Source organism: Penicillium chrysogenum (assembly GCF_028827035.1).
Source record: "Penicillium chrysogenum strain IBT 35668 chromosome Unknown utg000004l_segment0_segment0, whole genome shotgun sequence".
Taxonomy (NCBI): Eukaryota; Fungi; Ascomycota; class Eurotiomycetes; order Eurotiales; family Aspergillaceae; genus Penicillium; species Penicillium chrysogenum.
In genome coordinates this window covers 235,090-262,531 of record NW_026622752.1, presented here as the reverse complement: position 1 = coordinate 262,531, position 27,442 = coordinate 235,090, and the positions used below count along the sequence as shown (strand labels likewise).

Sequence of the window (27,442 nt, the reverse complement as noted above, 5' to 3'; positions counted from 1 at the left end):
CGATACTCACGATACTCTTACTCTCTTAGGTAACTCCGGGAGATTGAAAGGGATCAGTTCTGCATACCAACACATCTCAAACCATCTTCCTCACTTCCTCCTCTCTTTTCTTTCTCAAAAGTACTGAGTTTATCCATACCCGTTGCTTTTATATTTATCTTGTTGGTTATTGTTGGTTATTATTCTTATTAGCTCGAAACCCCCTTTTTCCCTCCCCCCACTTCGCTTTCTTAAGCTCTCTCACCCTCTCCACTCCCATTCTCTGTGCCACCAGGGAGTGTGTTCACCGTTGTTTTCTTTCGAGTTGGTTGATCGGTCAAGAATACCCCTTTCTTCCTCCCTGGCGCTTAAGCTTAAGCTTCCGGGGTTCCGCGCTTTCGCCCCCTGGGTCTTCGCCTCGTGTCGCCCCCGAACGTGACCCCTCTGATGAGTCTCGATCCCTACAGCCATGTCGCAAGTTCCGCGAGAGAATGATGAAAGCTCGCCAACTTCATATAAGAATCAGTCCAGCTACCCAGTCAATAACGGCCTCATCCCGCGGGATTATTTAGCTCGATCTGATCAACGCCCCGGACCTGCTCCTGGTTCTCGACATATAGCACCTTCCCCGTTGCATACAAGTTCCCTGCCTCAGTCGTACCGCGTCGACGGATCAACATCATCCCAGAGTCCTCTATCACCGAAATCCAACCCTTCTTCCCAGGATCGGTCGCCAATCTCTCGCGTGGCTAATGCACCTTACTCTGCGCCACCCTTCAGCACTGGTCAGAGTCTGTCGCAATCACCAGAAATGGTAGGAACGGAATCGGCGAACGCCAGTGCCCAACCTGGCGAAAGGAATACACCGAAACAATCCCGTGCGCCAGAACCCGATCGATCTGCCTCTTCCTCCGTCAGCTCTATACACTCGATGCCGGGAGATCGTGCACCCAATCGCACCATGCCTCGGACCTCATCGATTGACTCCGCTATTTCATCCCTATCCTCCAACTCTCAGAGATCGACCTTTGATGTCAATGCGCTCAGTCCAGCTGACATTAACAATCTCATCAATGCCGCTGGATCTGCCGAGGCTGTGATTATGCACCTCTTGAAAGAGAAACATCAAGCGGCCTCTCAGAATGCACAACTTTGGAAATTGGTTGACAAACAAAGGACTCTAATCCTCGGCCTCAACAAGGATCTAGAGCGTGCTTTCCAAGAGAAGGATAAATATCGGAAGAAGCTTAAAGATATACAAGACGCTCCACCATTGCCGGTCGCCGAGCCCGTGGCCTCCGTGGCCGCGCCGAGCACTGACAAAGAGAAACCGTTGCGCAAGCCTGACCCGCCATCGATCGCCCCACCATCTGAAGCTTCTCGGCGGGGCTTCGAAAACACCACAAGTCCAGTCTCTGCCACAGATATCCCATCTCCAGTAGGAGACGGAAAGAGCAGGTTTCCACACCCAAGTCGCAAACCGCCGCCTGCTCCTCTAAATTTACGCCAAGCAGACAATAAGAGGGCATCCTCAGCTTCCGATACCGATTCAGGATCTGATTACGGCGACGCCGGGAATGGAAATGGGATTCCCAGCGCCGACCGCGGGCGGAGAAAGACGAGAGAGCAGGACGACCAGGACCGCGAAGCTGCGCTGCAGAAGGATATGTTTGGATCGACCGGTTCTGTGGGACTGTCCCAGACATCATCCTCTCACACCTCCCGGGATACAGCAACGTGTAGCCCGGAAATGGTCCCTAGGGAGCTTTCTACGAGATCCCCGCCGAATGTGGGTGATTCTGGTTCACTGGGGTCGCTTTTGGGCGCTCGGCCCCCTCCCGCTTCGTCCTTTAATGGGCGCTCCATCGCTGCCATGCCCATGAGCCCTGGACTGCCTTTGAGCCCGAGACCAGAAGATCGACCTATTAATTCCCCAATGCCTCGCATGCCACGAGACATGGCCACTTCCATGGCATCCGGACATCAGGCCCCAATTCCGCTTTCTCCAAGAATGGCCAACCATCCCACGGGCTTTGCTCCCATCCCTTCAGGACGTCCCAATGGCCCTATTCCATCAATTGATCCCACGGTCATGATTGACAGCCCGAGATCTCCAAATTTTCCAGACAACCAAATATACCGAGGATTGATGTCAGATGAATACCAGGGCCTGCTTTTGCCCCCGAATGCCCTTCCTCTAGTTCAAGTCAGAGTGTCTTCGTCGCGGCTTCGTCCTTCCCGGAATAGCTACATGGCGTCCAAGCCCCTGGACGAGGAGCCTGTCTTTACTCTCAGTGTGATCCTGCGATCAGAGATGTCAGAGCTATGGCGGGTTGAAAAGGTCATTGGTGCTTTGCCACAGCTGGATCAAAAAGTCCGACAATCTTCTCCGTTCCCTGGGAAATTACCAGATAGAAGTATTTTCAGCGGACACTCCCCTGCTAAGGTTGACTTGAGACGTGCCGCACTGAATGCGTACTTCGACAAACTTTTGAACACGCCAATGGACGAGAATGCTGCTTTAGCTATCTGCCAATTCTTGACAAGTGATGCCATCGAGCCTCGAGACGACGAGACAAGTCTGCTGAAAGGTATCGCCCAGGCAAGGCCCGATATGCCACGTGGTCCAGATGGAAAGCCCCGAAAGGAAGGTTACTTGACCAAACGAGGCAAGAACTTTGGTGGCTGGAAAGCGAGATATTTTGTTCTTGATGGACCTGAACTCAGATACTACGAATCTCCCGGTGGTCCACACATGGGTACTATAAAACTTCATCATGCCCAGATCGGCAAGCAATCGCCGAAATCGACCGAGAATACTTCAGTTTCTGGGACCGACGAAGACTCTGACAACCAGTATCGACATGCGTTTTTGGTTTTGGGAACCGAAGAAAAAAGATTCATCGGCACTTGTTAGGCATGTTCTTTGCGCCGAGAGCGATGAGGAGCGCGATACCTGGGTTGATGCTCTCATGGAATATGTTGAGAGTGCTTCTTCCGAGAATGAGGGACGTGGGAGTGTGTCTTCGAAAAGCCAGGCTCCATCTCAAGATGAATTCCAAACACAGCAAAAGCAACCAGTCTCCGCAGCCGAGAGCAAGTCTAAAAAGTTGAACAACGGAAGCAAGCGATCCGGTCGAGGAGTTGATAGTCCCGACCAGGATATAGGGGTTTCCGTCCAGGGGTTCAGCTTTGACGACGCAGTGCAAGCTGATCCTCCCACTATTGGTTCCACTCTTGAGCAAGCTCCCCGATCCCCACGTCTTCCGGCGGCTTTGTCGACAGAATTCAAGGACATGGCCATGTCTTCTTCCGATCAAGCATTGCAGTCTCCCAGACTGATATCTAGGCCCACAAACGGCACAGTCATTCAAGACGTGGAAGCCTGGGGCAACAAGGCAAAGACATCGACGAAAGAAAAGAAACGCAGTATCTGGGGTTTCCGTACTAGGTCCTCGTTCGACCTTGCCGCTCAGGCCAGCAACGACACAGCAGTAGCAAGCAACCCTGTTGAGAGGACAGGTCCTGTTAGACCTGTATTTGGTATACCCCTAGCAGAGGCCGTACAAGACTGTGGACCGCCAGGCATTGATGTGGAGCTGCCGGCAGTGGTTTATCGCTGTATTGAGTATCTCCATGCCAAGGAAGCCGCTTTGGAGGAAGGAATCTTCCGCTTAAGCGGTTCCAACGTGGTGATCAAAGCATTGAAAGAACGGTTCAACACTGAAGGTGATGTTGATTTCGTGTCTGGAGATCAGTATTACGACATTCATGCTGTGGCTTCTCTCTTCAAGCAATACCTTCGAGAGCTTCCGACAACAGTTTTGACCCGGGAGCTCCATTTGGATTTCCTTCGTGTTCTTGGTATGTACACTTTCGGTGCTGCATTCTTTTATTCTGCTAACCCAACCGAAAAGAACTTGACGACCGCCAAAAGAAGGTCGCTGCCTTCAACTCTTTGGTACATAGATTGCCCAGGCCTAATCTCGCATTGCTACGGGCTCTATCGCAATTCTTGATCGAGATTGTGAACAATGCCGATGTAAACAAGATGACGGTCAGGAACGTGGGCATTGTCTTCGCTCCAACTCTCAATATCCCGGCACCAGTCTTCTCGATGTTCCTCACGGACTACGACAGTATCTTTGGCGATACTGATTCCAGCTTTGCCAAGCCGCCTACGGAACTGACAGTTGAAAACACACTCTCAGCCGATGATATTCGTTCCCCGCGTCATCAAATGTTCTCGGATCTTCCTACACCTTCGTACCAGCAGACATCGTTCCGAACCACTGGCGATGTGAACGGTCCTTCCGATGGCCCCAGAACACACCACGACACTGGTTTTACCCCAATGCAACCTAGCTATGACCAACCAACGTCTTCCAGACATGAGCAGTACAACCAACCTCCGGGTGCCGGCGCTTCGTATTCTTCTTTGAATGGCATGTTGGGGCCTAACTCGGAAGACACTCGCTCAGCGAAGACGAAGCGACGGGAGAGTTCAATGCTCTTTATGGAAGGTGAGACCCAAGCATGAGAAGATCCTCACGGCCTTTACTAACGTATACTGTCCATAAAGATCCTTCCTTCTACCAGGGCAAGTGAATTATGATTCGCTTCTCACCGGTCTCTTCTCTTTTTTTCCGCGCCTTTCTGATTCTGGACCCAGTGGTCATGCCACTCTTGTCCGGCAAAATTACGACTTGCACGCAGAATGATGACTTTAACCCACTTGGCAATCTCAGCAAAGTCGCGAGGGAATGTTTTAATGATAATGGTAATCAAGATGCGGTACACCAAATTTGATGGTCCATCTTGGAGTTGAGAGTTCCCATGCCATGGTCAGCCACCTTGACCGTCGTTATACCCCCTTCTTTTTTTCTTTCTCGTCATCTCTTCATCTCTTTTTCCTTTTATTCGTCTCTTCATTTCTTACCCCCATATTTCAGCGCTTCCACTATGGCTCGATATCCGATGTCCGATGTCCATACATTACTATTTACTCTTATTTATCTGGAAATTTGGTGGCCCCCGGTTACGCGATATGGAGGCACGCTTTGCCGGTTTATTTTTTTACCATTTACACTATATGTGACGGCGGAATGCAAATCTCATTTCATCTATATGTAACATCAATTACCGTGGCTTCGCTCACTTAGAATCGTCTTGTACTTTCCCCTCTCCAGAACCCCATCAGTTCACCGGTCTCCCTTGTCCAATCTCGGACACCATCCACCAAGGCCTTGGCCATTCCCTTGTTCTTGGACTTGCCATCAGAGGGACCTAGGCCAGTGGGTTTGGCACGTTCCCCGGTGGCATACTCAGAGCCCATGCTTGGCAACACATTTTCCCCCGCACTCAAGCTAACAAACAGAGCGAATGGAACGAGCCAGACGCACAGGCCAAAGTATGAAGCCACTTCGGAGAAAGAAGGCATCTCATCGTAATTGACTCCATACGGCTGACGCCAGTTGTTCGACGTAGGCAAAGGCTTCGAGAAATGGCGGAACCATAGCCAGTGGTTGAGACCAACTAGAAGGCAGGAGAGGATGAAAAGAGGGTCGGATAGTTTCACGATGGGGAATCGGCGCAGATTGCTGGCGTAGACCATGTGCGAAGCAATGCTCAGCAGAGACAATGACACAGGGAAACGGTCAATTATCATAAGCAGAACTTGTATCCCGACGATGCCGTAGATCAGACGGGTCAACAGACGGCGGGCAAGAACCGTGTGTTCTTCCACAAGCTCAGATAGATAGTATAGTCCCGAAGCTGGGGTTTTAAAAGTCAGCCTTTTTCCTTTCCTGTGAGGATCCCATGTCGCTCCATACCTATGGACAAGGTGAGAAAGGCAAACCCGACAACCACCCCGAAATAACCGACTAGCGGTAGAATCCACATGATTCCCGGTGAAGACAGAGCTTTGGAACAACGGTAGTGTTGAAAAGTAATGCAAGAGGCAATCAGCCTCAGAGAGAGAGAGATTCAAGATGCAATCGGAGAACGTGGACGTTTTGGGGTACAGATGCCTCAGGCAGCACCACCAAAAATAATTTAATGAATTTCCAAACTTCAACTTACGCAACTTGCACATTCAATACCACACACCATGTCGCGCCCTGAAGATATCCTGTATGCCAGACTGACCCTACTCCAGTGATCTTGAAGAAGAAACAAAAAAGAACTAATCTCCCCATCTTGAAAACTCCAGCCCTCCGGACCTGTTCTATAACGACAATGAATCGCGAAAGTATACAAAGTCCTCGCGAATCCGCAACATCCAAGCCAACATGACCAGTCGCGCACTGGAACTCCTCGACCTAAAATCCCCATCCTTCATCCTCGATCTCGGCTGCGGCTCCGGTCTCTCGGGCGAAATGCTCTCCGAAGTGACCCCCGAGGAAGGCGGCCCACACACCTGGATCGGCATGGACATCTCACCCAGCATGCTGGACGTGGCTTTACAACGCGAAGTGGAAGGCGATCTATTCCTCGCAGACATCGGACAGGGCGTCCCCTTCCGACCGGGCACATTCGACGCCGCAATCAGCATCAGTGCAATCCAGTGGCTGTGCAATGCGGAAACTAGCGATGTCACTGCTGAAGGTCGGCTGCGACGCTTCTTCGAAGGTCTGTATGCCAGCCTTCGTCGTGGTGGTCGTGCGGTGTGTCAGTTCTACCCGAAAAATGATGTCCAGCGGAGTATGATCAGTGGTGCTGCTATCAAAGCGGGCTTTGGTGCCGGTATCCTTGAAGATGATCCGGGGACTAAGAGCAGCAAGTTGTATCTGGTTCTCACGGTCGGTGGTGGTGGTCTTACTGGTGATATTACTGGTGTTGTGAATGGCATGGATGATGTCAGTGTCTTGGATGCTCGGAGGAAGGCTGCGGAGATCAATAATGCTCGTGGGCCCCCGAGGAAGGGAGATAAGGCTTGGATTTTGAACAAGAAGGAGCAGATGGCGAAGAAGGGCAAGGTCGTCAAGGCTAGCTCGAAATACACTGGCCGCAAACGACGAATCGCTTTCTGATTGAACTGCTTTTTGTCTTTGGTGGATTCAATCAAGAGAAACAAAAAAAGGAGAAAATCCTGGATGGAAAGAGTGTTCAAGTCTTTCTCCCTCAAGTATGTACCTTGCACATTCTGTCTGTGTATGCGCATTCCCTTGGGCGTTATCCATGCGCCTGGATCGGAATTTGGTCACATAGTCTTGTTGGGGGATGGATGCTCATGGATCAGCCACATGTTCGACTCGGATCAAGTTAGTCGATGAGATGTCTACTAGAGACCTCGCAACGGGTTGGAGGATTGGAGATTGAGCTCTTTACCATCTGGGCACCGTGATATGAAGTTGGCCCGTTGAAGACACATGGCCTTGATGTTTATACCCAACTACTAATGCAATGAATGTCCACGTTATGATCACAAAAGAAAAATTGTCTATTGCTATAACTTGCGGGGAACGTTTCGAGCTAAATTGAAAAGATAATACATCAAATGAGGACCACGCCGACCAATTCAGGTGCAGAACACCAAGAATCAGCAGGCATCCTCAATCGTAGCGGTAGGTATATTGGAGCGCGCGGGATTCCAAAATTTACAGAGACGCCTCCATCTTGTCCAAAACAGCCCGGGTGAACTCGTGAGTGGTAGCCTGACCACCCATATCGCGGGTCATAGTGCGGCTAAAAGGAGTTAGTATGGTCATTTTTCACAACGGTATTAGTGTCCACTCACCCTTCACCGATAACATCGTAGACAGCCTTGGAAATGCGGTTGGCGTGGTCATCGAGACCAAGGTGGCGCAGGAGCATGGAGCCAGACAGGATCATAGCACTGGGGTTAGCCTGGTCCTTGCCCTTGATGTCAAGACCGACGTGACGGCAACCAGGCTCGAAGACAGCAACGTCACGGCCCATGTTACAACCGGGAACAAGACCAGGTCCTCCAACGAGGGCAGCACCCACGTTGGACAGAATGCCACCGTAAAGGTTAGGCATGACCATAACGTCGAACTGCTGGGGGCGGGAGACGGCCTGCATGGAAGCGTTGTCCACAATCATGTCGTTCACCTCCAGGGTGGGGTAGTCCTCAGCGACCTTGTGGAATGTGCTACGGAAGAGACCATCGGCCAACTTCATGATGTTGGCCTTGTGAATGCAGGTAACCTTCTTGCGGTTGTTGGCAAGGGCGAAGCTGAAAGCGAACTTGGCGATACGCTCGGACTTGGCGCGGGTGATGATCTTCAGGGACTCGACAACACCGTTGACGGACTGGTGCTCGAGGCCGGAGTACTCTCCCTCGGTGTTCTCACGGATGATGCAGAGGTCGACATTCTTGTGGCGAGTCTCGTAGCCGGGGATGTTCTTGATCAGAGAGATGGAGGCGTAGATGTCCAGCTCCTGACGCAGGGCAACGTTGAAGGATTGGTGGCCCGAGCGCTCAATAGGAGTGTGGAGGATACCCTTCAGACCGAGCTTGTTGCGCTTCAGGGAAGCCAGGGACTCGCGGAAAAGCTCCTCGGAGTGCTTGTTACCGGCGTCAACACCGCTAACATCGACCTGCTCCCACTCAATGGGAACGTTATCGGCCTTGAAGATGGTCTTGACCGATTCGGCGACCTCAGCACCGATACCGTCACCTTGTCGGATGTTAGTCCAGAGCATGCGCCATACAAGCAGAGAAGGCGCAAAATATGAGAGGCATACCAGGGATGAGGGTCACAGTGTACTTGCCACCATACTTGGTGGGCTTGAAGATGTCCGACTGAACACTGGCAAAGGCTGCGCAAATTCGTTAGCGGGGGGTGTTGAATTCGAGGCAGGAGAGATCAATGGGCGTACTTCTGGCGGGAATAGAGCGACCGAGAGACGAAGCTGCGGAAGCGCTGCGGAGCAGAGTCTATAGAGAGCAAGGACAGGTTAGCGAAAGCCCCCAACTCCCAACTGCATTGGAAAGGATTGAAGTCACGGGAGACGCGGAAACACGGGAAAAAGCAAAAAAGAAAAATGGAAAGACTTACCCGGGCAGGCTGTGCCGTTCTGGAGAACATTTTGGAAGATTTAAACAAAGGGGAAGAATCACGAATCACCAAAAGGGAGAGGGGGGTTGGGAGAAAGGGAATGAAAACGGGAAAAAAAGGCTCCGGATGGGCTCGGCGAGCGAGTTCTGGTTAGCGCCGGCCCGATCTTATCTCTGAGGTCTCTGAGGTCTCTTGAGGTGCCTCCGTTCAACTTCCAAACAATGAGACAATGAAACTTACATTCTTATTCATTTTACCCCTCGGAACTGCATTTCTTTCGTCAATTCTTATTCATATCCTCTTCGGGTCCTCGAATATGTCATACCCCGGAGATCGTGGTCAAATCCACCAAAGAAATATATCTACCATCTTGACTAATATACTCCAGCTCAATTAACTTGGTTTATTAGCCGACTTGTCCGTCAAAGCATTCGACAGGATGGCTTGCCCTAGACCCTCTCTATACGAGACCTGAGGTTCTTATTGGAGTGGCACACTGACATCGGTCAATAAGATTCCTATTGAGAACTGCCGATCTCGAGCAGTACCTTTATTCAGGCTGATGTCGACAAAGAACACTATTCAGAACCCTATACAGAACCACATGCCTCTATTCAGAGCAACCAGTTCTTCGAGTTCATGTCCAACCATGCTCTTCTCAATGAACGAGTCCATTGAACAAGCGATGAGCGATGATACTGATCTTCACGAATATATAAACCTCATTGCAGTTCGCTGTCTCAATTTCTTTTCTCCAGACATCTCCATCATCGAGCTTTCTCAGTATCTGTCCTTCAATCTTCAAACCAACTTGCCAATTTCAAACCCCCGGTTTCTCCTCCAACCATCAAGATGAAGTTCATCTCCGTCGTCGTCGCCGTTCTCGCCGCTGGCACCGTCCAGGCCGCGGCTCTTGCTCCCAGCGAGACCCTCCCCAAGTGGTGTGGCCACATTGGCCAGGGCTGCAAGCGAACCACCGATGCCTCCCTCGACGTCAAGCGCTCTGCTGATGCTCTCGCCGAGGCCATGGCCGGAGGCTTGCCCCTTGTCCTTCAGAAGTGGTGTGGCCACATCGGTCAGGGTTGCTACAAGGCCAAGCGTGCCGCCGATGCCGTCGATGAGGTCAAGCGTACCAGCGATGCTCTCGCTCGTGCCTTCGCTGCTCTCGAGGAAGAGGATGACGAGTAAAGGTATGCTACCGTTTGATCTATCCTATGCATGGAATCAATCGACTGACTTTTCCCAGTGTCTCCTTTACTTTGAGCACCGTGGTGTTGCGTGTATCGATAGAGATTGCTCGGTAGCTCCCTTTTCAATTACCGGTATGCGCGACACCATCGGCTACTTTTTCGATATGAAGCTTATGGAAGCATGGTTGGATATGATGGATTGCTTTACGAGAATGCCAATGGCTAACACTCTTTTGTCTTCACCGTTAATCATGGCATGGATTTTTGATTTAAACTAGCATTGAATTGTGGGGGTTGATGGATCATTCCCAGAGAAATACGTATCTAGAATCAAAGAATTCCATCCCCTTTTGACACAATATTTCGATTCAGAATCCCCAAAAGATAATTTGTTTCAGTCAGTCTAGGTAGCGCTAAATTCGGCTTTCATTTGGGGCATCACTTTAGATATTCCTTAAGCTGAGAGGGGAGCCTTTGGAATATAGTTGGTATGTATTCTTTATACTAGTCGAGGCATATAGAGGCACGGGAAAGACAAGAACAAGAATAATAGGAATATATACAATGAATTCGTCCCAATAGACATAATATGACACTACCAGTGGTATACACCACAGCTAGGGTAATATCGTCTCATCTCTTCAAATGCGCCGTAGTTTGATTCCATCGGACCAGCTTTTGTCAGCTCCCACCATTGCGGACCTTGATACACCGGGTCCTTTGAGCCAACGTAGGTTTCACCAGTGGTGGGCTCTTTCGGGATATGAGAGGCTCGATCAGCAACATTCTCGTAGCCAGATACCATGTACGGCTCAGCATCAACATAGGCATTCATATCCCCACTGTCATCCATGGCAGAATCCTGCATAGCAAAGTCCCCAGCAGGGGCACTGGCTTCCTTTCCAAGTTGCGAGTAGAGCTGCCATGTTTGGAGCAACCGTTCTTTCTGCTCTGCATCGGCGTTTTCAAAGAGCGCAAGCTGCTGCGAAGTAAGGGCACCTGGATCAAGACCGTGATGTCTCAGGAGATCAATGCTGGAAGGTTGGTTTGTTTGCTGGGCAACTCTGTGGGCCGAGTGATGGTAGTGTTGGGTAATACTGTATGCAATTTCTGGCACTTGAGATGGTACGGTGGTTTCTCTAGGAGTAGGATGCAGCTGCGTCATACTCATTTGCCTATCAAACAGAGCGGAAAGTTCGTCTTGTACTTTCGAGTCGCTTTCGGATGCAGACATGCCGCACTATATATAGGCTCCTGGTCAGGTTCCTTGGAACAACATGATAAGAACGAGCATAATCTACCTGTTTACAGTGAGGGTTCTCGATGAAAGCTGCAAGTGCATTTGAGATATCGGAGACGTGCCCGCACTGCGGGCACTGATGTAGTATCGAGGAAGACATGGAGGGGTCGATTTCTGTATAGATCAACAATATCAACAATATCGAATGAATGGAGAACGTCGAAACCCGATTCGAATGTTTGTTCCCTGTAAAACTGGATATGAGAAAGAAGTTATGAAGTTGTGTCTTTTATTTGGATCGAGGGGCAAAGATGCCCAAGTTCTTGTTCGGTTGGGCTGCGGTCCCGAGTGGCCACTAGGAGATGTTTAAAATGATATACTGCGTATTATGTCTATGATATACCCATTAATGAGCCCATAATATGCTATAGTGTGTTTATGGTGTCCATAATATACCCAATACCACAAGATACGAAAAGAGTACCTGGCAAGTGGGTAGAGAAGAGATACAAATCGAAGTACCGATTAGGTATCTCGGGGTCATGTGATTGGAAGCTCTGCCAGGCAACCCCGTGACGCGACAGCGTCACTGCTTAGCCTAGGAACCTACGTTATCATCCCCAGAGCTTCCAACCTCACCCTACCTATCCACACTCCCCCTCCAAAACGGCCATTCTCTTCCCTTATCTGTCCAATATACAGATTAACTCTTTCGATCGGCCCACGGTGACGTCTGTTGTTCTTGAACCTCACCGCATCGCATCCTCACCAAGATCATGGTCAGTCAGCTTCGGATCTACACAATGTGTTATGTTGTATCCCAATCAAGCTAACAGGATGATTCTTTAGACGTCAATCGGCACAGGCTACGATCTCTCCAACTCGGTGTTCTCGCCAGACGGCCGGAATTTCCAGGTACCCAAACACATCCCAGCTCATGAATGAGCCATATCCAGCTTCACGCTGCTGACCATACCATCTAGGTCGAGTATGCTGTCAAGGCAGTTGAGAACGGAGGCACCGCTGTCGGCATCAGATGCAAGGATGGTGTAGTGCTGGCAGTGGAGAAGATCATCACGAGCAAACTCCTAAAGCCAGGCGCGAACAAGAGAATCGCGACAGTCGATCGCCATGTTGGAATTGTGAGACCCCGTTTCCCTTGCCCTATCACTTCCCAACGCAATGCGTCTTCGAAATACCCCGTTGCTAATCTGGCTTCTTCCTACCAATGCAGGTGTCCGCTGGACTTGTTCCCGACGGTCGTCACTTCGTTTCCAGAGCTAGAGATGAGGCTTCCTCCTGGAGAAGCACATACAAAGGCCCCATTCCGACTTCTGCAATTGCCAATCGCTTGGGTGGGTACGTGCAGGCGTATACGCTCTACTCCAGCGTACGGCCCTTCGGTGTAACTGCTATTGTTGGTGGGTGGGATACCGAGGCGGAGCTTCCAGTTGATGGACAGGTTGGCAATGGACCCAAGTCCGGCTCCGGTGGAAAGGTTGAGGGTGCCAAGGCTGGAGGTCCTGGCCTATACATGATTGAGCCTAGTGGATTGTATTGGGTACGTTGTGACTTGTCTGCATGTGGATGTGAATGGACAGATATGCTGACAAGAATTGGTAGGGCTACTACGGTGCTGCTACTGGCAAGGGACGACAGGCCGCCAAGGCTGAACTCGAGAAACTAGACCTCAGCTCGGGAAATCTGTCTTTGGCAGATGGTGTGAAGGAAGCTGCTCGCATTATCTACGTTGCTCATGAGGACAGCAAGGACAAGGAATTCGAGCTCGAGATGACGTGGATCAGCTCGGTCGATGGACCTACCAAGGGCCGCCACGAGGAAGTGCCCAAGGAAATCCTTGAGGAAGCAGAGAAAGCAGCAAAGCGAGCTCTGGAAGGGGACGATGAAGAAGAGGAGGATAAGGGTGAAGGCGAACAGATGGAAGAGTGAACATGTAATAGATTATGCTCCCAAAGAATTATGGTTCTGTGAAGGTGTTTCCTTTCTTACTCCAACGAAAAGATAATCTACCAAGGACCAAGTTGTTTAAGTACCAAAAAGCCACACCAAACATGTTAGAGGGTTCCGTCGTAGCCCTCAAAAGATACAATAGATATGTGCCAAGCTATCGCAAGAATTACAAAATCTTGCCCTCAGCCCAATCCCTCCTCTTAAGACCCAGCTCCACAGCAGCACTTCCCCAGTCCTCACCGTGGTTGTGCATCCCACTATTTCCAAGACCAGCCCGTTCCAAGCCCTGTTCTTCCGTGAGAACAGTGAGCAACCCGAAGATGACCGGAACGCCCGCATCAAGCTGGACACGCATGAGTCCGTGGCTGACCGCGTCAGCGATATATTCAAAGTGCATAGTAGCGCCCTTGATGAGGACGCCAATGGCAATGATAGCGTCGAAGGGTTTCTTCGGGCTTGCGGCGTTGGCAGAGCCGGTCACTTCGGCGGTGGGCGAGGACAGGAGGTCTGTGGCACTGATGCCTTGGACGGAGGAGTTGGCCTGGAGCTGGGAGGCGGCGTAGAGGCTGCGAGGTGGTGTTAGTTAAAGCTATGGATATAGATACAGTACACAGTATACAATACATATGTACACGGTATGTAGTATATAGTATGTGGTATGGCATGTGTGATATCATCCCCGCACTCACCGTTGCACTGCGAGAGGCAGCTCGTAGCTGCCGGGAACTGTCTGGACTGTGATGTTCTCCTCCAGCACGCCGGCTGCTAGGAGGTTCTTCTTCGCTCCTGCTACCAGTTGGTCGATGATCACTGTGTTCCATCTGGCGTGCACAATCGCGACGCGGAGTCCAGAGCCTGTCGTCGAATCGGTATTAGCTGGGGTGCCTCTCTAAGGGCTGTTGTTTGCTTTTACCATCGTGGGTCTGGGCAGCGCCGGGGCCTTTGATAGTAGTCATTTTGTTAAGACTTGATTGGTCCGAGAAAAGAAAGATGATGTTGGTTCCTTGGGGGTTGGGGAGAATTGAACCTGACACAAGTGTTTATGAATCAGAAGAGCTCGAGGGGTTGAAATCCCTCGGTCCCGCATTTGGTGGGGGGCGGAATGTCATCCATCACCCACGGCAATTGAGCGCCAATGGGATGGAGCGGTCAATTTGGTTTATACAACATACAAGGACACAGACTCTTTATGGTAAACAATACTAGTATAGTAGGCAATGGGATCGTAAAAGGGTATTTTTTCTTAAAAAAATAAAATAACATGAGATTCCATTGTCCCGAAGCTGAAAACACCTAAAGATAAGAAGATGACTGGATCATAAGAATCATCTAACCTTGCCCTAAAGAAACATTTACTCGACAGTGACCGACTTGGCCAGGTTACGAGGGAAATCGACATTCAGTCCCTCGGCAACGGCAAGCCAGTAAGAGATCAGCTGCAATGGGATCACATTGAGCAGACCCTGGAGACAATCCACGGTCTTGGGCACGTTGATCTTCTCGGTCAGGGCGGATGAGAACTCGGGGTCATCGTGGTTGCAGATGACAATGGGGCGACCACCACGAGCAATGACTTGCTGGTAGGCGTTCAAGGACTTGGTGAACAGGTTGTCACGGGTGAGAATCATAATAATGGGAAGGTTCTCGTCAACAAGAGCCAACACACCGTGCTTCAGTTCGCCGGACATGACGGCTTCGCAGTGGAGGTATGAGATTTCCTTGATCTTCAGGGCGCCCTCAAGGGCAGTGGGGAATTGAGCTCCACGGCCCAACAGCAGCAAGCTCTTCTGGTCCTTGAAGAACTTGGCACACAGATCCTTGATGGGATCGTTGAGCTTCAAGATCTGCTTGAACTGCTCGGAGATCTGACCAAGGCCCTCCATGATCTCCTCACGTCTCTCCTGCTTGGAGGCACGATCCTCACTCAGCGACAAAGCGAACATGACCATAGCCACAAACTGAGAAGTGTATGCCTTGGTTGATGCCACACCGATCTCGGGACCAGCGTTAATGTGCACACCGCAGTGGGTGAGGAGAGAGATGGAGGATCCGACAACGTTGACACAGCCAACGGTCAGGGCGCCACGTTCCAGACAGTAGCGAAGAGCCATCAGGGAGTCAGCGGTCTCTCCAGACTGAGAGACAAACACGCAGGTGTCGTCACGGAACACTGGGGCCTGTCGGTCAAGGAAGTCGGAGGCGAGCTCGACTGCGATAGGAATCTCAGTGAGCTCTTCGAAGATACCACGCACAGCCATGCATGAGTGGTAGCTGGTACCACAGGCAATGAAGATGATTCGGCGGCAGCGACGGATAGTCGAGATGTACTGACGGAGACCACCGAGGGTGACCTTCTTGTTGGCCACATCCAGACGACCTCTCATGGTGTTGACGACAGACTCGGGCTGCTCGAAGATTTCCTTCTGCATGAAGTGGTCGAACTTGCCCTTCATGATCTCCTGCAACTCAAGTTCAATAGTCTGGATGGCACGGACGTTGGAGGTGCCATCATCCTTTGTCAGACGGTGGATGTTGAGCTGTCCCTCGTGGATGTGGGCGATATCGTCATCCTCCAGGTAGAGCACCTTCTTGGTGTGCTCGATAATGGCAGATGGGTCAGAAGACAGGAAGAACTCGACGGGCTGGGGGATGCCATCGTCGGACAGGAATGCGCGAGACTGGGAGCGGTGCAGCAGCGACTTGTCGGGAGGGGCGAGGAGGCTAGTGGCAGACTTCTTGGCTGCCGCATTCTGGGAGGCCTGCTCCGCGGAAAGGACACCATCTTCGGAATATTCAACATCCACGAAATCCACCTTCATCTTCTTGGAGGTCTTCACACCGATAACCAGGGGAGAACCCTTACGGGCCGCAATAACCTCATGGGGGTAGTGGACCGACTTGAGGAGCAAACCAAAGGCACCCTCAAGCTCTTTGATGACGGCCTTGGCGAGGACTGTGAATTCGATATCGGGGTGTTGGTCGTAGAGGTACTTGGCGAGCTTGGCGATGCACTCGGTATCGGTCTCGGTCTCGAAGCGGAAGCCCTTGCTCTCCAGCAGAGCCTTCAATTCCTTATAGTTGGTGATGATACCATTGTGAACGACGGAGAACTCCCAGTTGGCATCGGAACTATCACAAAACCATATTAGCTTCCCAATCTCTCCCAATGGTCCGGATGTCTCTTTGTACGGAGTTTGGGGGACTTACCGGTGGGGGTGGCAGTTTTGGCGGGAGGGGGTACCGTGGGTAGCCCAACGGGTGTGAGAGATACCGGCATGAGACTCAAAGGTCTTGGTCATGTCATATGAGCTCTGGTCGATAAGTTCCTTCAACTTGGCCACCTTGCCAACTTCCTTGAACGCGCAGACTTCATTCTTCTTGTTGCCATCCACGGCCATACCAGCCGAGTCGTAGCCACGGTACTCCAATCTGGAGAGGCCTGGAAATAACGGTGAGCAAAAAGGTTAAAATCACAGGGCAACTTTCAGCCACTCACCATTAAGCAGTGTGTCAATGATGAACCGACGGTCCTTCTCCACGAGGTAGTTGATGTAACCGAAGATTCCACTGAGCAGACTGTGAGTATTCATCACCATTGAGGAAGGTAGAGCAGAGCTTACCACATGATGGGCAAAAACGAGAGTTGAATGCAAAGATGGGGGTATTGAGAGAATAAAGATTGTAAAGGGATGTAAAGAGGATTAAACGAAGGCAGAGAGAGAGAGGGGGAAATATAGAAAGAAGCAGGAACCTTGGAAAGGCACAGGTGTTTCGTATTTATAGAGGGGGAAAGCAGGAAAGCAAGAAAGCAAGAAGGGGGAGGGGCGAATTATTATTAGCTCCTTCACTTTGTGCAAGCTTGCACCCAATGAGGGGGATGCTCGGACCAATTTTTGGTTGTTAGGGGAATCGAATGTCTCACTTGGCACTTCTATTATTTCTACACATACGGAGTACATACAGAGTACATACATGTTCATTCTTCTTTTCTTTTTTTTTTTTTTTAAAAAAAAAAAAAGATATAGAAAAATAATCAAATTAAAATTAAATCTTATGAATAGTATCTACATAGTATCTACATAGTGTCAATAATAACACAAAATAAATAGTACCTTTGATTTTTCTCCTTTTCTTGGCAATTTCAGTACTGGGTTGCCCAGGTACAGGCCTATATTAGTCGGATCTTCGCCAGGTTTCTATCTTGGCCAAATATGTATTGACGCTAAATCGGAGCTACCAGGCGAAACAAAAAAAGTGGCGCAGCTCTTGAGATCCAGTAGGAAAAAAAAAAAACAGAAGAAAACCACTCGGCGGAGATTTCTATAATTATATTTTTAGTGGCCCGGCACATTCCTTAGTGGGAGGATCCCCTGAAAAAAAAAAGGAACCTTGGAAAGGTTCGCTAGACGTTCCACGCCTCTGCAGTTACTATTTTAACCATTTAACTATTTTAGCTACCTACCTACCTACCTACATACTTTATGCGAAATACCCCTGGACTCGGTATTGCCGACTGCATATACTATTGGTCCTCAATTAATTGCCCCAACTATATCTTCTCGGGTCATTCATACCAAAGTACCGAGTACGGAGGCTGAGAAGGACTACCCACTACGCCACCTTATTATACATCTTATTATAGGTCGGTAAGATATATGGTTAATCTCTCCCTACAACATACACATTGTACCTCAGCCTCATGCCACCCTTCCCCTGAGTGTTACATAAGCACTGGATTCGCCAGGGCATGGGCTGAGTAGAGCGGACAATATTTACCCAATTATTTCGGAGGTCCCACTGCCCTATGTAGGTAATTAGGGAGAGAGGGCAGTTAACTGCGGATGTGAGGCTACTGATTAACTCTTGACTAGAGCCCTCCATTTCTTCCATTCCAAAAATGGCAGACATAGCTTTGTAGAATGAAATGACGTTGGATTCAAGACTTTAATCTGCCATAACAACGATACATCAGGTCTATTACATTGTTCTCGAAAAAGGGGGATCAAGGGTGGTCAAAATTCACGTGCAAAATGCGTCATAAAATAACATCTAAGGAATGACCACCGAGGATCAGCCTGCCATATGTAGATCGGTCCAATCTCTGCTGGAATTGGGTCATGCGTTGGACCGAGTAATTGAAGATAAGTTGCTTACAGGGACGCCGCGGCTACAGTATAAATATGGCCTTTACTCACTGCCCAGGTGGTATCATCCGATCCAAACCTCAAAGCACACCAATCAGCATGGAACAGCAGAATAAGTATACTCCGTATAAGCCCAGAATTTGAGACAATCACCCTCAGTCATATTCGCGCGGTCGCAATCCTTGGTGGCCGAGCCAAGGGATATCTATCGGACCTGCCCAGGTGGGAAGTTTAGGAGATTATGTAACTATGCGTCATGGCCCCCGGCGGGGCCCCGGAGGGCCTTATATACCTACCTAGGTAGGTACCTACATGTAGTTAATCATGTATATTGGCTATGTACATATATGTACATGATTTGGCATGTCCCTCAGCTTCCTAAAAGAAGTTAACTACTGCGGAACATAGCATACATAAAATGCAATGCCCTCTCCCCTCTCATATTATACGTCATTGACAAATGGCCCATTGGAGAATTACTATACTAATCGACGAGGTCAAAAGAGGCTCAAGGTGGCGTGGACCACAGAATATTACAGCCGGATGTGGGGTAACGAACCCCCCGAAGTCATAATGACCTAAATGACATTTACTTATCAATCAGCTGATCAGTATAGCTTCGGTTGTACATATGTTTTTTAAATCGACATGGGAGATCATATCATCAAAGGAGACAAGTTACGATACTTCAGTTGCAAAACTCAACGACCATGCCCTTCAGTGCTGTCATCCGACCTGCAGTTATCAGGCCTTTGTCCGTTGTCCGGATTAGTCCCATTTCACGGGGTTGCTATCACAATACCCCCAAATCTAGTTATACAAACGGAGGCCCTTCCATCTACGTTGCCACCTCATTCCCTGATGATTTTGAATCATCACCTTTGGCCTCGGAACGTCCAAAGACAGCAAATGAAGCTCATAACTGGGATGAAAGCCTAGCTACCCTGAGTGAAGTTGCGGTATTTGCCTCCCTCCCTATTGAGCCCAATCATCAGGGGTATCATCATCAACAGAAGAGCACTTCCACTGATACGTTGCCATTTTAGGTTAAGGCTGATCGAGGTGATGTTCAGGTGAACATACAGCAAAAAAGCAAGACTTTAAAGACTCCAAAGACACCAACGATGGAAGATAGGGAGCCCGAATTGGACGAAATGTAATTTTGCGGGGCTTCATCAAGTCTTTATATACATACCTGCTTCAAGTTCTCTACACCTCAGTGTTGCGGAAATGGCCTTTTGTTGGCCTCGTCGTCTTCAACATTTAATTGTTTGCCTCGCTGATCTTCGTTAAAAAGTGCCTCCAAAGTTTCCAGGTTGAATGAACTTGATGATTTATAATCTAAGTAGCCTTCCAAGGTTGGAAACTTTACCTGGGTTATTATATAAACGACAAGTGGAATGAGTGCTGTCGTTTCGTATCAGTCAATTCTGTTGACCTTCCAAAATTCCAATAGACCTGGGAAGTCCAAACGTCCATCTTTGGAATATTCGGACAAGGAAGGTATTACCCAACCCGATTTGGTGTGGGTGAAGTTGAGGGGCCAGGCATCAGGGCAATTGATGGGAGATATGATTGGGCTCTTCTCTCTTCGCCCCCAGACTTCGCCCCAGACTGCCATCCACCCTTCTGCGCAAGCGTAAAACGCCAACAGGGGTCCAAAGCAGATCTATTCTGGTTTCCCCTTTGCACGGGACGATCGTGCAATGTTGCTGAACAGCACTTCCACGATTCTTAAGAGCCTGGTCTCGCTTGACTTCCTATTTCTTTCTTCTTGTCCCTTTTTCTTTTACTTTGGCTCAACCACCTTTATATCTAAAACAATAGTCGCATGGCTTTACTAGGAACAAATTTTATGCTTTCTCCGGTTAACCTTCCTCAACAAGATGTTCGACAATGTTTTGCTCGGACATGATACCGAGTTGACTCCGATCCCCAGAACCTACCGAAGCTCCGATCGCCTAATTCACACCCTATCCGAGGAAGACTCAGAGAGGGCGCCCTGTAGAACATCCCTAGAATATGAGCCCCGGTCGAAACAACAAACATTCGGTCGCCAAAGTAGGGGTCTTTTCACAGGTTGGAAGTTCACGGCGTTTCTGGCTTTCATGTCGAGCCTGCTCGTATTCCTCTTCAATACGGGATTTCTCATTTATTCAGCGGCTGGTACTCGCAATGGAAATGGAATGACTCTTGTGAAGGGAGATTGTAACCAGGTGCACCATTTGGGCAAAGCAATGCACTGGTTAATTAACGTGTTGAGTACTGGTGTACTAAGTGCCAGTAACTTCGGAATGGTATGAAGACTAGACTTCTCATTTGTTTCCCAAATAAAGTCCACTCAGCTAACTGTTTTATTTGTGCAGCAATGCTTGGTAGCTCCGACAAGAAAGGACGTCGATCGCGCTCACAGAGCAGCTAGCTGGCTCGATATTGGAGTCCCAAGTCTTCGGAATCTATTCCGTATATCTCGGAAACGTTCATTTCTATGGCTATGTCTATGTTTCTCGTCTCTTCCTTTCCATTTGTTCTACAACTCCGCCATTTACTACAAAACTGCAGTCCCCGCATACGAGGTATTCGCTGGTCCTGGGTCCTTGCATCAGATGGACTGGCCAGATGTGCAGTTGAACAACATACCCAAGACCTCGGACCAGGCCGAATCTCTCAAAAGTCTCCTCCATGCCGCAAAGAACGGGACATTACACCATTTGGACAGGGCCAGTTGTGTCGCTGCCTTCGCACAGACTTACCAAACATCATATGGCAAACTTCTCTTGGCAACGGAATCTGCCAAAGACAATGATTCGTACACACTCGTCTACACGAACCCTGTGTATCAGCCCAAATATTATCCGGGCAATAAAGCTATGCTTCCCTACCCATGGGTTTGTCCCTCAGACAGTGGTTCACAGCGAGTCTGCAGTGAGAACGGATCTTCTGCCGTCCATAAATGGGCCGAAAACAAAAATTGGACCGTGGATGTCCAGCCGGGCTATATGACATCCGCTAGTTACAACATTCAGCACTGTCTGGCCGAACCAGTGCCGCAGAATTGCAGCTTGCAGTATTCGCCTCCATCAATGGTCGCTGTCGTTGTTGCCAACCTTGTTAAGACAGGAATCCTGTTATACATATGGCTTGGAATGCCTCGAGCCCCTCTCTTGACTGTCGGCGATGGAATTGCCTCTTTCCTACGCCGTAGTGACCCCTACTCGCTGGGCATGTGTTTGCCCTCTGACGGCAGTGCAATATACACACACCCGGTTTATGCAAAACTGCCGTCACTCAAAAACAGAAAATTTCGTCGTCCTGCCGTGTACACTGGTAAACGGAGACTATGGGGCTCTAGTGTCTCCACTCGTTGGGGCATCTTTATTCTTTGGTGCGTCCCGCCCTTGTTTGCAATTGTCTCTATTTCCAATTTGCGCCGAGGCTGATATTTGACACAGGTGGATGCTATCTATCATAGCTGGACTCGTTATGCTTATGTTTGGGTTGAATAACGCAATCGGTATACACATTTGGCAGACAAAGCCCGGAGAAATCAATTCGCAAACTATCACCAGCACTGGTGATAGTCAAGGATTCGTCGCCAACTCGATCATGGCCAATTTGCCCCAACTCATTTTTTCATTTCTCTACGTGGCATACAACAGTATTTTGACCTCGATGTGTCTTTCCGCCGAATGGAGCCGCTTCGGCCACCGCCGCAAGGGCCTTCGCGTCTCCCATAACCCCAGGTTATCCCAGCGAAGCAATTATTTCCTTACCCTCCCATACCGCTATGCAGTGCCACTCATGGCGACCTCGGCTGTCCTTCACTGGCTTGTTTCGCAGAGTCTGTTCGTAATTGCTATTGAAGCGTACAACACGCATATGGAAAGGGACCCCCTGCAGGACGTGTATGCCTGTGGGTATTCGCCCCTGGCCATCGTGATCGCGACTTCGATAGGAGGTGTCATGTTTACGTGTTTGATCGTTCTCAGTCTCCGGCGGCTTGAATCGGCGATGCCCGTGGCGGGGAGCTGCAGCTTGGCCATTGCTGCGGCGTGTCATCCGGGATTCAATCCTAATGTGGATAAGCCTGAACCTGTGGAGATGGAATCCGAAGATGAGGGAGAGGATATGGCTTTATTACCTCTTCAATGGGGGTCGATTTCGATCGATGGTCCTATAGGGCACTGTAGCTTTACTTCTGGGGACGTCGATACCCCCGAGAAGGGCCAGAAATATCAATAACACTCGAACGCTATACCGCTAATAAAGAGAGTCCAATTTAGCTTAATCTAAGCTATATAGAAAGAGTATTCTGACTTCTCAGTATTGACCGCTCGGTTTCTGCTCTGGTCGGAGTGCCTGGATAAATGCCGATGAGCTCGATTCATGATAGCAAGTGAACATACAATCAGAGAACACTATCAGGAGCCCAGCCATCGGGGCTTACACGTATATACAACTCAACATCCTGATCGGGGTCCATAGTGGTGAGACTACAGGTTGTAGGCTCAGAGAAGCAGAAAGGAGAGAGTTGTATTGGGAAGGGAGGGAAGCGAGCTTCCCCTACAACTATCTAGCTACCAGAGGGTGAGGACCTAGACCCACATGTGGGGTCTCTACCACAACACATACATAGTATTCTCCAAGTGCACAGTGATACTGCATGACGGTAATGTGAGCTTAGATCGTCCAACAAAATTGATTTATTAATGAACATCCACAGCCTGGCGTGTCCTGTTGGACTAAAGCAGATCGTCAAGCAAGAGTCTTCAGCTAGCAGTATCGCCTTAGTAAAAAGAACACAGTACGAAAGTCTGAGTCCTGTAGCTAAGCTACCCCATGTCTCCCCGCTGAATGGTGGAGTGTCGAGCGGCCATTAGTCCAATAGCAGATTGACATCTCGGCCACCTCGCGTACAGCCCTTTTTAGGCAAGCCTGCTGAAGGCCCGATTTATAATCACTGTACACCTGCAGACAATAGAGTCCGCGACTCGGAACTTTCCCAGGAAAGTAGGGCAATAAAGAGAATGGTCAGTTTTGTTTCGGATCGCAAGGGACGCCTCTCCTCCGCGCAATTCTTCCTACAGGATATCAAAGTCATAGGTGTTCGCCCTTGTGCTGTCCGGGACTCTTTTTGTCGAAATCCAATTGAGCCCTCACAACACTAGAACAACATCCACAGACAGTCTCTCCCTCATCCTTCTCACCCTCCTCTTGACCGCTGCCTACCCAAAAGTATACCATGGCCGACCAACGATATGGGCAGGATAGACCTGTCTCGGATCCGTCAGTACTGGGACGGCCTCTCGAGCTGACCTTCTCCAAGCGAACGGCCAAGAACAGATTCCTGAAGGCCGCTATGACTGAGAGGCTCAGCTCCTGGAACCCCAAGGATCTGAGCAAGCGTGGTATTCCGACTCCGGAGATCATCAACGCCTACAAGTGGTTCGGCGAAGGCGGCATCGGAACTATCCTGACGGGTAATCTCATAGTCGACGCCGTGAACATCGAGGGCGCCGGCAACCTCATTATCCCGCCAGATGCCCCATTCGAAGGACCCCGGTTTGAGGCATACAAGCGTCTTGCCTGGGCCGGCAATCACGACGGAAGCTTGATCCTCGGCCAGCTCTCACATGGTGGCCGGCAAGTTCAGAGTCGCTTCCAGCCCTATCCCGTCTCGGCCTCGGCTGTCCATCTCGATAAAGAGGTGTGGGGCATGAAGTTTGCCAAACCGCACGCGGCTAGTCACAATGAGATCAAGGACATCGTGGAGTCATTTGCCCACGCCGCTGAGTATCTGTACCACGCTGGATTCGATGGCGTACAGCTACATGGAGCTCACGGCTACCTGCTGTCACAGTTCCTCTCCCGCAGGACCAACCAACGCGTCGACGAGTACGGCGGTTCCATCGCCAACCGTGCGCGCATAATTGTGGAAATCGTTTCTGCAATCAGAGAACGGATTCCCCTCTCCAGTGGCTTTGTTCTCGGCATCAAGCTCAACTCGGTAGAGTTTGATGAGAAGGGCTTTACCCCCGACGAATGCGGCGAGCTGTGCGTGCTTCTCGAGAAGGAATGCCAGTTCGACTTTGTCGAGCTCTCCGGAGGCACCTACGAGGACATGGCGTTCGAGCACAAGCGTGAATCGACTAAACAGCGCGAGGCTTTTTTCCTCGAGTTTGCCGAAGCCATTGTGCCGAGGCTCGAAAAGACGAAGGTCTTTGTCACAGGAGGACTTCTGACTGTCAACGCTATGGTGAAGGCACTGGAGGTGGTCGACGGGGTCGGGTTGGCTCGGGCCCTCTGCGCGGAGCCCAACCTACCTAAAGATATCTTGGAGGGGAGAATTCAGACGGGAGCTGTTATCCAGAAGATCGACAGACAGGACTATGGACTGACTGAGACGGTGGCGGGAACGCAGATCCGGCAGATGGGCAGGAACCAAGCCCCCATGGACCTGACCAGGGAAGACGTGGTGGAGGCTTTCCTAGAGAGCACCAGCAAGTGGGAGAAGGCATTGGAAGAGGATGGGGATAAGTCAGAGATCTACGGCTATGTTGATGTGGAGGGTGTAGAGTTGGCTCCGATGAGCAACGGTGACAACACCTCTAAACTATAGAGTAGAAATCGTCAAGTCTTGCCTCACCCCGTGGGGTTGATTATTGTTTACTGTCTTTGTTTCTTATTGAATACTTTATAACAATTTATCCTATATCATTTATAGTAACTTAGATGAGAAAATAAGCACCTGTGGACTGTTGTCCAAGCCTCGTAAACAGTTATAACAATTGCCAATTAGTGCCTCCAAGGCTGCTACCTTTGCTTGTCTTCAACCAATCCAAAAAAATTCCAAGTATGTCAAGTTGAAATGTATTTGATCTACTATAGGCATGCTGTTCTTCCAGTCCTTCAAGTTCACATTAGATCAATCCATCACACTAGATCTGCTCTACCAACTGCAGATTCAAATGAACCGACTTCAGTTGCGAGTACGCATCCAACCCTGCCTGGCCCAATTCCCTTCCAATACCACTCTGTTTCACTCCACCAAAAGGCACGCGGAAATCACTATTGTTGCTGGAATTAATCCAGACCATGCCGGCTTTCAACTTGCTAGCCACACGGTGAGCGCGAGTAACATCACTCGTGCATACAGCAGCGGCAAGCCCGTATTCCGTCACGTTCGATAACCGGATTGCTTCCGCCTCGGTTGAGAATCTGACGAAGACCGCAAATGGTCCGAAGATCTCTTCTTTGTAGATTCTCATATGCGGCTGCACATCACGGACGATCGTAGGTTCAACAAAGTAGCCTTTACCGTTGGGTCGAGCTTCGGCAGCCCTGCCGCCGGCAACAATGGTGGCGCCTTCCTCCTGGGCAATCCTGCCATATTGGAGGATTTTTTCGAATTGATCCTTGGATACTTGCGGGCCTTGATACGTTTTTTCCTCGAATGGGCAGCCGATGACTTGGACCTTCGCGACATATTCTTTGAACCTTTGAATGAAACTATCGTAGATCTTATCGTGGACAAAGATCCTCGATGTTGCCGTGCAGATCTGGCCCATGTTGCCCATTACACCGTAATGTGCCCACTTGACTGCATTGGGGATCTGAGCGTCATCGAAGATGACGAGAGCACTCTTCCCTCCTGTCTCAAGCGTAATGTTTTTCATCGTATCGCTGGCCATCCGCATGATCTGTTTACCTGTAGGTGTACTGCCAGTGAAGGCCACCTTATCGACTTCAGGATGCTGGACCAAGGCTGACCCAGCTTCGCGACCATAGCCGTTGATGATATTGACCACACCGGGTGGGAACCCTGCTTCAACCAGGATGTTTGCAAAATAGAGAATAGAAAGAGGGGTCTGCTCGGCTGCTTTGATAACCACTGTATTACCGCAAGCTAGCGCAGGGCCTAACTTCCACGCTGCCATCCCGAGTGGATAGTTCCATCTAGATAAGGATAAACACGTTAGGTTATGAAGGGTGAATGAAAGCAAGTGGGTATCCAGGTGACAAATCGGACAAAGCTGCCAAAAACACGTTGAAAGGGGATCTTACGGAATGATCTGACCACAAACGCCAATAGGTTCGCGCACGGTATAAGCAAACTTCGAGCGACTAGTCTCGATGGTTTGTCCGTAAGCCTTGTCGGCCCAGCCTCCGTAGTACCGGAAGACCGAGAAGACTTCCTCAATGTCACCCAGCGCCTGAGAGTATGGTTTGCCATTGTCCAGTGCCTCAATGGTGGCTAGAACATGTTGCTGGCTTTCAACCAAGTCGGCCACTTTATGCATCAGCTTACCTCGAGCAGTCCCAACAACATTTTGCCATTCTTCTCCCTCGAATGCAGCGCGGGCGGCACAAACCGCCTTGTCGACGTCTTCCACCGTGGCGGCATGGACTGAGGTAATCTCCACTTCGGTTCTGTGAACATGATACGTTAATTTTGAGGATCAGTTGAGGTTGTAGGGTGAGTTACTGACGCAGGGTTAATAGACTGGAGCTTTTGGCCAGATGACGAAGCGACCCATTGATTGTTAATGAAGAGACCGGTTGGCTGTTGGTAGCTCACTCCATTGGGGGCAGTGATGGTTTGGGTTAAGCTGGACATTTTGAACATATATTGCAAGATACTTCAGACCATGGCAGAGCAGGGTTTGCTGTCTTTATGTCTGACCAGGATCCCTTGGCTCTGCCCAGCACTTTCGTGACTAGACATATGGGTCGAGTGAGTTCGGCGACGGACATAACGTTCCTGGGCAAGAGGGGTAGATTACTTGCCTAATATGGGAAGCACACGAGGGCCGCTAGTGGTGCACCGAGATTCCTATTTCAGGTCCTAGGCGAAGCTCCGAATGGCGTCTCCACCGGGCAAATTGAATTCGA

General features: G+C 49.9%; 12 protein-coding genes across 12 annotated transcripts; 6 read left to right on the top strand and 6 right to left on the bottom strand.

The window, feature by feature from the left end:
- Window positions 1-448: 448 nt before the first annotated feature.
- N7489_006002 (GTPase-activating protein BEM3) lies at window positions 449-4,587 on the top strand (the record flags this gene model as incomplete). Its single annotated transcript, XM_056711752.1, has 4 exons — window positions 449-2,835; window positions 2,897-3,843; window positions 3,897-4,502; window positions 4,562-4,587. 4 exons carry the CDS (start codon window positions 449-451, stop codon window positions 4,585-4,587), a joined length of 3,966 nt encoding a protein of 1,321 aa, XP_056565467.1.
- Window positions 4,588-5,137: 550 nt separating this feature from the next.
- On the bottom strand, window positions 5,138-5,883 carry N7489_006001 (uncharacterized protein; the record flags this gene model as incomplete). The annotated part of the gene is made up of 2 exons (XM_056711751.1): window positions 5,138-5,754; window positions 5,814-5,883. 2 exons carry the CDS (start codon window positions 5,881-5,883, stop codon window positions 5,138-5,140), a joined length of 687 nt encoding a protein of 228 aa, XP_056565466.1.
- A 208-nt stretch (window positions 5,884-6,091) lies between these two features.
- On the top strand, window positions 6,092-7,013 carry N7489_006000 (18S rRNA methyltransferase BUD23; the record flags this gene model as incomplete). The annotated part of the gene is made up of 2 exons (XM_056711750.1): window positions 6,092-6,114; window positions 6,194-7,013. 2 exons carry the CDS (start codon window positions 6,092-6,094, stop codon window positions 7,011-7,013), a joined length of 843 nt encoding a protein of 280 aa, XP_056565465.1.
- Window positions 7,014-7,580: 567 nt separating this feature from the next.
- N7489_005999 (isocitrate dehydrogenase (NAD(+)) IDH1) lies at window positions 7,581-9,035 on the bottom strand (the record flags this gene model as incomplete). The annotated part of the gene is made up of 5 exons (XM_056711749.1): window positions 7,581-7,668; window positions 7,721-8,624; window positions 8,692-8,766; window positions 8,827-8,884; window positions 9,006-9,035. 5 exons carry the CDS (start codon window positions 9,033-9,035, stop codon window positions 7,581-7,583), a joined length of 1,155 nt encoding a protein of 384 aa, XP_056565464.1.
- An 822-nt stretch (window positions 9,036-9,857) lies between these two features.
- N7489_005998 (mating alpha-pheromone PpgA) lies at window positions 9,858-10,193 on the top strand (the record flags this gene model as incomplete). Its single annotated transcript, XM_056711748.1, has 1 exon — window positions 9,858-10,193. The coding sequence occupies one exon, from the start codon at window positions 9,858-9,860 to the stop codon at window positions 10,191-10,193; it is 336 nt and encodes a 111-aa protein (XP_056565463.1).
- Window positions 10,194-10,790: 597 nt separating this feature from the next.
- Window positions 10,791-11,595, bottom strand: N7489_005997 (uncharacterized protein; the record flags this gene model as incomplete). Its single annotated transcript, XM_056711747.1, has 2 exons — window positions 10,791-11,435; window positions 11,497-11,595. The coding sequence occupies 2 exons, from the start codon at window positions 11,593-11,595 to the stop codon at window positions 10,791-10,793; spliced, it is 744 nt and encodes a 247-aa protein (XP_056565462.1).
- A 616-nt stretch (window positions 11,596-12,211) lies between these two features.
- On the top strand, window positions 12,212-13,385 carry N7489_005996 (proteasome core particle subunit alpha 7; the record flags this gene model as incomplete). The annotated part of the gene is made up of 5 exons (XM_056711746.1): window positions 12,212-12,214; window positions 12,285-12,350; window positions 12,419-12,577; window positions 12,670-12,996; window positions 13,059-13,385. 5 exons carry the CDS (start codon window positions 12,212-12,214, stop codon window positions 13,383-13,385), a joined length of 882 nt encoding a protein of 293 aa, XP_056565461.1.
- Window positions 13,386-13,572: 187 nt separating this feature from the next.
- N7489_005995 (lumazine synthase RIB4) lies at window positions 13,573-14,362 on the bottom strand (the record flags this gene model as incomplete). The annotated part of the gene is made up of 3 exons (XM_056711745.1): window positions 13,573-13,972; window positions 14,096-14,261; window positions 14,320-14,362. 3 exons carry the CDS (start codon window positions 14,360-14,362, stop codon window positions 13,573-13,575), a joined length of 609 nt encoding a protein of 202 aa, XP_056565460.1.
- Window positions 14,363-14,758: 396 nt separating this feature from the next.
- On the bottom strand, window positions 14,759-17,031 carry gfa1 (glutamine--fructose-6-phosphate transaminase (isomerizing) GFA1; the record flags this gene model as incomplete). The annotated part of the gene is made up of 4 exons (XM_056711744.1): window positions 14,759-16,535; window positions 16,614-16,845; window positions 16,903-16,973; window positions 17,027-17,031. The coding sequence occupies 4 exons, from the start codon at window positions 17,029-17,031 to the stop codon at window positions 14,759-14,761; spliced, it is 2,085 nt and encodes a 694-aa protein (XP_056565459.1).
- A 3,405-nt stretch (window positions 17,032-20,436) lies between these two features.
- Window positions 20,437-22,792, top strand: N7489_005993 (uncharacterized protein; the record flags this gene model as incomplete). Its single annotated transcript, XM_056711743.1, has 3 exons — window positions 20,437-20,847; window positions 20,917-21,935; window positions 22,003-22,792. 3 exons carry the CDS (start codon window positions 20,437-20,439, stop codon window positions 22,790-22,792), a joined length of 2,220 nt encoding a protein of 739 aa, XP_056565458.1.
- Window positions 22,793-23,792: 1,000 nt separating this feature from the next.
- Window positions 23,793-25,169, top strand: N7489_005992 (NADH:flavin oxidoreductase/NADH oxidase family protein; the record flags this gene model as incomplete). The annotated part of the gene is made up of 1 exon (XM_056711742.1): window positions 23,793-25,169. The coding sequence occupies one exon, from the start codon at window positions 23,793-23,795 to the stop codon at window positions 25,167-25,169; it is 1,377 nt and encodes a 458-aa protein (XP_056565457.1).
- A 319-nt stretch (window positions 25,170-25,488) lies between these two features.
- N7489_005991 (uncharacterized protein) lies at window positions 25,489-27,176 on the bottom strand (the record flags this gene model as incomplete). Its single annotated transcript, XM_056711741.1, has 3 exons — window positions 25,489-26,506; window positions 26,615-26,980; window positions 27,040-27,176. 3 exons carry the CDS (start codon window positions 27,174-27,176, stop codon window positions 25,489-25,491), a joined length of 1,521 nt encoding a protein of 506 aa, XP_056565456.1.
- Window positions 27,177-27,442: the final 266 nt, after the last annotated feature.